Consider the following 9,088-nt stretch of genomic DNA (forward strand, 5'->3'; position numbering starts at 1 on the left):
GATACTTGAAGACAATCTGTTAGGCATGTGGGCACAGTGAAGAGGAATGGGACTAATTGGCCTCCTCGACTGATTCCACGTTGGTCATCTATGTGTTGAGTAGGAATTGTCATAATGAGTGATTCTACTCTCAATTAAGTTATATTTTTCATTAAATGGCTGAACAGATGAAATAGGTACATTTTTCATACTTTACACATCTGGATAATGCTGGCGTTATCTACATTCATTGAAAACTGTTAATGTAGAGAAAGCTGTAATTTATCATTACATTCTGAAGTGCTTCCAAATGCTGAATTACTTTTATAGTATAACCCCCTGTTGTGTAGGTTGTATGACAACCAGTTCACTCACACCAAGGTCCTGCAAATAGAAGGGAAAAGAATCTATTGTTGTAGCACCTTTCATGACACTAGAGTATCTCAAAGCCCTCCATAACCAATTAAATACATCTGATATGTTGTTATTGTTTTAGGGTTGAGACTGTTAGCTAAGGTAAATGACGATGCATTTCTTTTACTGTCTGAGTGGCGTGGGGTTAATTATGTTCACTTAAACTGGAATTAGTCAGAATGTATTGGTTTTAATATTTCATCTGATACCTTCACCTCTGACAATGCAGTGTAAAGAAGTGCTAGGCTGGGTTTTGTGCTCATGGCTGTGTAATTGGGAGTAAAAATTACTTCAGTTAACAAGTGGAGCTCAGCTGAAATAGTTAATCTGACAAACTGCATAGTCCTCACTCATTGTTAATAGGGCAGATATTGGAACACTTTGGGTGTCAGCTGGGGAATGAGGAGTGATGCTTGTTCTGTCCGTTTGGGTCCAATAGTTAATCAGGATTGTTGGGAGAGTGGTATGAGGGAGTTACATGATGGGAAATAATGGGCATCCTACATTAAGGTAGTTTCACTGTGGTCTCCTCTTTTCCCCTTGCTCCAGAAAGCTGTTGAAGTGTCAATGGCAAGTTTCAAGTGGTGGTGCAGCCAGGATATTGAAAGTTTCAGGAGAATAGAATAAAAGTGAATGGATGGGGTTACAATACTGAGTTAGACATGACCTAATTTCCTGGTAAAATGCTCACATGAAGTTGCATGTCTTGCACGTGTTCTTGTGCTCCTCTTATAACTTTACCTGACGACTCTTTTTATTTTAAAGAAACTTCTAACTTTATCCACTCAACTAAGGAATTTAGTTTTGCAAACATGCTGGTGTCAACTGTTGTATAAAAGAGAGATGGCCCAAGAATGTTACATATTTGAATTAGATGTCTGCTTTGTACTTGTGTTTGCAGGCAAGAATGTCATTCAGTATTTAAGATATTACAAAAACCTAAGATGTCTGAATGTAAGGTGCTTCTTGTATCCAAACAAAAATCTTCGGTAAAGTAATCTTTCTGCAGCATGGGTTGCTTTTGATAATACTTTTTCTTTTTTTTAAGGTGCTGTACAATGTCTTTAGTTCATTTGTTGCAATTGGAGGAGAAAACATTGAAGGCCTGGATTATTTCAAAGGCATAGGTATGACAGCACCTCTGCGCAAAAGTGAGAAGTACAAAAGCACAACGCTACATCTACTCTCTCCATCTCGTGTCTCGCCCCCAAACCCGCCAAACAGCAACTGGTTTTCTCTAAATATCCTTTTTGATGTTAGTGAATGATCAGCCTGAAGGCAAGTCATAGAGTTGTGCAGCATGGAAACAGACCCTTTGATCCAACTCGTCCATGCTGACCAGATATCCCAATCTGACCTAATCCCATTTGCCAAAGCCCTTGGCTCAATGTCTACTGTTCCTTAGTTCTATGCTGTTTTATTGTCAGCTTTTCTTTCAGTGCCACTTTGACATTGCCTTCCATACTTGGGGACAGATTTGAGGAGAAGGTTTTAAATCTACCACAGGCTGAAAGGCAATCAAACCTGCACTGTAGGTGTTAGTCTGAAGCATGTGTTGGAAAATGACCAAATCAGTGCCTTTTTGTATGGAAGGAAACTTGTTATGCTTGGGACTGCAGTCATACCATCAATCGCTCCCTGTGGTGCTCCAACATTGTTTCAGTTTCAGTTGCAGTTGGACAGAAATGTTGGCACCACCTGTAGGACTGCACTGAAAGCTTTGGACTAGACCACGTACAAGTCTTGTGTTGTCTGAACTCCAAGCTGGATTTTTATCTGGATTTGTTGAGAAATGTCTAGGTTTGCAGCCCTGATATTTAAAAAAAATTTTTTTTGGGGGGTGATTGGGGTGTGGAGGAGGGGAAAATGCCTTGAACAACATGGGTTTTCATTTGTGAAGGCAGTTTAAAAGGTCTGCCTCAGTTTCCTGGGACTTGGTCTTCAGTCTTGTTAAGTATTGGTCCCTGTAATCCACATCCATGTCAATTTTCATGTTGAAGAATAGATTTCTTCAACTCTGCTGTATCCAAAGTTTTTATTTTAGAAGTAATCTAATTCATGAAAACTCCTTCAGTAAGTTTAAATCCTTCACAGACTTACAACAAAAATAACTAACCTGTAAATAATGTCTTGGAGCTATTAATTAAACTAGGAGCTTAAAGACTCTTGCTCTGTTATGGGCAGGTTGTGGAAGCAGTCAAGCAATAATAATGGCATCATCATAGCACTCCAAGTTTTTTTTCAAATATTTATAGAAACTACTACTTGACATTGCCTGTGCCTGAGTAAAAAGCAATGGGGTATTTTTGCTCCAAACTTTAATAGCCAAGGGATTTAAAATAACTCAATAGTTCTATATACCTTTTATCCTGGTCTTCATGAGCATTGATACCTCAATGATAAAGCTGTGGAACACATCTTGTGGGCTGAGGCTGTTCCTAGAAGAAAGATCAGATCAACTTGTCCTGCGAATTAAGTTTAAATGGCTCAGCTAATTTGCGCCTGGCAACTGACAGCCCACTGTCCTTCCATTACCAATGAAAATTGGATGTACCAGAAATGTAGGAGGCATCTCCAAATCTAGATTCTGACAATACTTGTTTGAAGTATATCTCCCTGACTCTGCAAAAATCTGACCCATAATCTCATACACCACTGGGGCAACAGTGAGCTACACCTGACACTCTTTTGAAAGTAAATATTGGAGATGCCAAAGCCACTTTATTTAGTTTAATCCAAAAATTATTTTTCCTTACCCATTGACTCTGCCTGACAACTGTCTGAAGCTGAAGCATACTTGTAAACTTGGAGTAATATTTAATCCAGAGATGATCTTCCCATTACATATCCATCTTGTCATGAATAATGGGGAAGTGGGATAAATATAGTTTGAGTCCTGTTCCCCTCTTAAACAGGAGATGGTGAGGTATCACTTACTGCTTTCCCTTTCTCTATTCCCATCCCTTATTGACACCGATGGAAGGGCAATACAAAACCCTGGCTTTTGGATTCTAATTTCTAAAATAAACCCACAGCAAAATTCTTTTAATGGTGAAATCAAAGATAGCGTTGATTAATACAACATTCAAAATGGCAGGGAATGACTTTGCGATTCCAAACATACATGACTTCTCAAGAAATTAAGGAAGGCAGAATAGAGACAATGAGTCATAGAGATGTACAGCACAGAAACAGATCCTTCGGTCCAACTTGTTCATGCTGGCCAAATATCCCAACCTAATCTAGTAATTTTTTTGCGTTTACTTGGCCTGTATTCCTCTTAAGCCCTTCCTATTCATATACCTATCAAGATGCCTTCTAAATGTTGTAATTGTACCAGCCCCCACCACTTCCTCTGGCAGCTCCATTCCATCCACCCTCAGCTTGAAAATGTTGCCCCTTAGATCCCTTTTATATCTTTTTCCACCCCACCCTAAACCTATGCCCTCTATTCATCGACTCCCCAACCTCAGGGAAAAGACTTTGTCTCTTTATATTATCCATGGCCCTCATAATTTTGTAAATCTCTATAAGGTCACCCCTGAGCCTCCGATGCTCCAGGGAAAACAGCCCCAGCCTGTTCAGCCTCTCCCTGTAGCTCAAATCCTCCAACCCTGGCAACATTCTTTTGTAAATCTTTTCTGAGCCCTTTAAAGTTTCACAACATTCTTCCAATAGGAAGGGGACCAGAATTGCACACAATATTCCAACAGTGGCCTAACCGATATCCTGTACAGCTGCAAAATGACCTCCCAACTCCTATACTCAATGTGCTGACCAATAAGGAAAGCATACCAAATACATTCTTCACTATCCTATCCACCTGCAACTCGATTTTCAAGGAACTATGATCCTGAACTCCAAGATCTTTGTTCAGCAATGCTCCCTAGAACCTTACCATTTAAGTGTACAAGTCCTGCTCTGATTTGCTTTTCCAAAATGCATCACCTTGCATTTATCTAAATGAAACTCTGTCTGCCACTCAGCCCATTGGACCATCTGATCAAGACCCCATTGTAGAGAAGATGGATCTTAAATTGCAAGTTTTAGTAAATCTGAGAGATTAAAAATTAGTTCGAGTTACAACTTCCTGGAGCTCAGTGTCCAATGATCGTTCCCTTGGTGAGCTGGGCTTGGTTGTTTTTTTTTTCCCTTTTTTGCAGGTAACACATTAGATTTCTTTCCAGCGAGCAATGTGAATATTGACATGGAGAGGCAGGCTGCCAACTCAGCCTGGAGTTCTGCTTTCCCTCTGGAGGCTGAACAGTTACTGACTTTAAATTCTAGAATTGTACACTTGAGCAATTTAACAAACTCTGATATTTGTCAAGCAATAAGGGTGGGTATTTCAGATGCTGATGATTCATTCTGAGTGGGCTAATTGGAAGGTTGTTTATCTAACAATGTATCTTTCCCTCCCCATTAGAATTTCCATTTGGAGGTCATGAGGTAACTGTAAAAGCATTAGTGCTTACTTTCACGTAATGGGTCTTGATGTCTCCCTTTGTCCAGAATTGGCTGGAAAGAAATGGCTTATGTCTGGATCCTTTGTGTCAACTTTAGCGAGAATGTCTGTCTATGCAATTCAGGAGGGTTCAGAAGCTTCTGGAACTAGTTATGTAACAGTGTTGGCTATTTTGATTTCAACAAGGTCGACCATTTTTGAAAGAAACACAATTCAAACCTGAAAATACGGAAGAGATCTATTTCCACCTCTATAATGTCACCCATGTCTGGTCCAGCCTTAGCTCCTCTGCTGGAACCGTCTTACATACCTTTGTTACTTCCAGACTGACTACTCCAATACACTGCTTCCATCTTCCATTAACTTAAGCCTTGCTAAAAACCTGCAGCCCGTATCATCATTTGCATCATATTCTGTTCACTGATCTGTCCTGTGACCATGAAATGATGTGACAAATTGATTAAGCAATGCTTCGATCATAACCTCCTGAATTTTTGCTTTTAAATTGCTTCTTCCTATCTCTAACTCCTTACCATTCTCTGAATGTGCCTTGCCCCCTTTTGAACTGATCGTAACTGTTCTACCATTGGTGGACATGCCTTCAGCAGCTAGACTATAACCATTAGGAATTTCCTCCCTGAAAAATCCACCTCCTTTTGACCAAGAATCAATCTGCCCTAGTATCTAGGTAGGTGTTTTGTTAATATTCCTGTGATGTACCTTGGAATATTATAATTCATTAAAGGCGCCATGTAAATTCCTGTTCAGATGACATCCTTGTTCATATTTTGATGTGTAAAATGTAAAATCTGATGTCTAATATGGGACTTCTTTTCTTTGCAGTTTCTTTCTTTGTTGTGAGCTTGGGTGGAACTGCTGTTGGCATCGTCTTTGCATTCCTGTTGTCCCTGGTAACCAGATTTACCAAGCATGTGAGAGTGATTGAACCTGGATTTGTCTTTGTCATTTCATACTTGTCCTACCTCACTGCAGAAATGCTTTCACTTTCTGCTATATTAGCGTAAGTAGTTTTAAAAAAAATCTATTCAACATTGATTCAGCTGTTCCCTCACTTAATTGTAGTTAGTGTCAGCTGTGGATGGGCAATGTCTTGGACACACAGAAAGGGGAATGAGGGGCTTTCCTACTGACTTAACATCTTCTAGTCTCAGTTTTACTATGTTTAGTTTATATCTCAGAATTAACTGATCTCCATCTGGGTTGCAGTTGTAATTAGTCAGTGTCCAATGGCTGATCACTACTCTTTATTGGAAACTGAGCTAGTCCTATTTTGTATTTGAACACAGGATCACATTTGACTCTTGTGGCTCATTCACACTAAAAATGGATAAATTTGGATGAGTGTCCCTTTTACATGTTTGTGAATTGAGGGAGTGGGCAGAGAATGTGCAAACTAAATGTTCAGAATAGATGGACAAACTCAATGTCAATTAAAAACAAACTGCTGGAGGAACTGAATAGGTTTGGCAACATTTGTGGAGAGAAAGCAGGTTTAACAAAGAGAGAAGTTACTGGAAAAACTCAGCAGGTCTGGCAACATCTGTGAAGAGAAATCAGATTCAACGTTTTGAGTCCAGCGACCCTTCCTCTCCACCTGAACATTCACTTTTTTGATTTCCCTTCTCTTCACAGATGCTGCCAGATCTGCTGAATTTTTCCAGCAACATCTGTTTTTGTTTTGCTTCTGATTTACAGCACCAGCAGTTCTGAGTTTTTATGTCTGTCATTCTTCAGAACTGAGTACTTTGGAAAAGGTGGGATTCATGCTAATGACAGGGAGAGGTTGTGGGGGGGAGGGGGGATGCCTTTGGGAAGGAGTGAGTGAATAATTGGAGATGGAGCCCAGAGAGTAAGAAACAAAGTTAGACAGACAAAGGGATGGTCAGTAGTAAGACAGGGAAACAGAGAAGCTGATAACAGGGACAAATCAGACTGTGTAATCAGGTTACCTGTACTGAAAACGTTCCATGTCACGACAGGGTCTAGGGGTGGCTAAGCAACTTAGAAGGTATTCAGACTTTAAAATTAATGGGACTCAACACTGGGTTGTGAAGGTTGCAGGGTCCCCAGGAGGAAAATGAGGTGTTCTTGCTGGAGCACCGAAGCAGGCCCGAGAGAGAAATATTGGCCAGGAAACATGAAATGGCTGGCAACTGGAAGCTCAGTTAGTTTTGCAGACAGAACACAGGCATTCTGTAAAGAGGTCACCCAGTCTGCATTTCATCTCCCTGACGTAGAGGAGATCACATTGTGAGCAGTGAGTATAGGAGACCAGATTGAGTGAGTAAAGTGGAGGTAAATCACTGCTTACCCTGTCTGGAGCCTTGGATAGTGAGGAGTGGGGAGATAAATAGACAAGTGTTGCACCTTCTAGGAGTGCTTGGGAAGGTACATAGGGTGTGGGGAGGCTTTGTGACTGGGCTCTGATGTCCATTCCCCATTCTGTGTACGCAACCGATTGCCCATTCACAGCTGAGGACATGAACTAGAGTGTTTTATTTTATAACTTGAAATGTCTACAGTTTCGGGCAGTATGGTAGTTGATGGGTTACTTCTAGAGATCACTTGGCAGTCTTCAGAGCTGAGAAACTGAGAGCTCCATGGCTTCTTAGACTCCTTTTACAAAGTAGGAATTTTGGCATGGGCTGTAGAATAGACTGGCAGTCTTTGTTCCTCTGTTAGGTGTTGAAATATCCATTTAATGACTATGGAGTGGTAAGAGACTGATTGATTGCTTGGCAGTCAGTACAGTCTCACAATCCTGTTGGGAATAGCTGGCTGAAGAGCTACACTCCTCCTCTCTGTAATTGGGCAGCTATACTTGCAGGACTCCCCAGGGACATGTTTAAAGACCACTAATGAATGGTGCGATTAATTTCCGTCAGTGTTGTTAAGGTTTAGCTTCTGTTCTCTTTCCTTAAACGTCTTGGTTCCTTTCCGTCAGCATTACGTTTTGTGGCATCTGCTGTCAGAAATATGTAAAAGCCAACCTCTGTGAGCAGTCAATCACCACTGTCAGATACGCAATGAAAATGCTGGCAAGTGGAGCGGAGACCATTATCTTCATGTTTTTGGGAATCTCTGCAGTGGACACAAGAATATGGACATGGAACACAGCTTTTATCCTTCTCACTCTAGTCTTCATCTCTGTCTACAGAGTTATCGGTGAGTGCTGTAGTGTATGATGGAAATTTATCATTCAATCCTTCAATCATTTTTGCAAGGTTTGTGAAGGTTTGTAGCTCAGGTTGAGGTTTAGGGTGTAGGTTTGCTCGCTGAGCTGTAGGTTTGATATCCAGACGTTTCATGAAAGGGAATTCATGGAATGCTTACAGGATGGCTTTTTGGAACAGCTTGTCATGGAGCCCACAAGGGAGCAGGCTATTCTGGACCTAGTGCTATGTAATGAACCAGACTTTATAAAAAATCTTAAAGTAAGGGAATACTTAGGAAGCAGCAATCATAATATGGTAGAGTTCAGTCTGCAGTTTGAAAGAGAGAAGGCAAAATCGGATGTAATGGTGTTACAGTTAAATAAAGGTAACTATGAGTGCATGAGAGAGGAACTGACAAAAATAGACTGGAATCAGAGCCCAGCAGGGAAGACAGTAGAGCAAAAATGGCGGGAGTTTGTGGGTAAAATTGAGGACACTGTACAAAGGTTCATCCCCAAGAAAAAGATTATCTGGGGAGGGATTAGACAGCCATGGCTGACAAAGGAAGTCAGGAAATGTATTAAAGAAAAAGAGAGATCCTATAAAATGGCCAAGGACACTGGGAAATCAGAAGATTGGGAAGGCTACAAAACCAAACAGAGGATAACGAAGAGAGAAATAAGGAAGGAGAGGATCAAATATGAAAGTAGGCTAGCCAGTAATATTAGAAATGATAGTAAAAGTTTCTTTCAATACATAAGAAACAAATGACAGGCAAAAGTAGACATTGGGCCACTTCAAACTGATGCTGGAAGCCTAGTGATGGGAGATAAGGAAATAGCAGGAGAACTTAACAAGTACTTTGCGTCAGTCTTCACAGTGGAAGACATGAGTAATATCCCAACAATTAAAGAGAGTCAGGGGGCTGAGTTGAGTATGGTTGCCATTACAAAAGAAAAAGTGCTAGAAAAGCTAAAAGGTCATAAAATTGATCAATCTCCTGACCCAGATGGGCTACATCCTAGAGTTCTGAGGGAGGTGGCTGACGAAATAG

At 40.6% G+C, this 9,088-nt stretch overlaps 1 protein-coding gene across 2 annotated transcripts in view; it reads left to right on the plus strand.

The window, feature by feature from the left end:
• The window catches only part of LOC122564452 (sodium/hydrogen exchanger 3), a 130,553-nt gene that overhangs the window by 92,478 nt on the left and 28,987 nt on the right, over positions 1 to 9,088 (plus strand). For both annotated transcript variants that reach the window (XM_043719350.1, XM_043719349.1), the window contains exons 4-6: positions 1,442 to 1,520; positions 5,702 to 5,879; positions 7,824 to 8,044. In XM_043719350.1, the coding sequence (XP_043575285.1) occupies positions 1,442 to 1,520; positions 5,702 to 5,879; positions 7,824 to 8,044 (478 nt within the window). The remainder of the gene's footprint in view (positions 1 to 1,441; positions 1,521 to 5,701; positions 5,880 to 7,823; positions 8,045 to 9,088) is intronic.

This window comes from Chiloscyllium plagiosum, chromosome 29 (assembly GCF_004010195.1).
Source record: "Chiloscyllium plagiosum isolate BGI_BamShark_2017 chromosome 29, ASM401019v2, whole genome shotgun sequence".
Lineage (NCBI taxonomy): Eukaryota > Metazoa > Chordata > Chondrichthyes > Orectolobiformes > Hemiscylliidae > Chiloscyllium > Chiloscyllium plagiosum.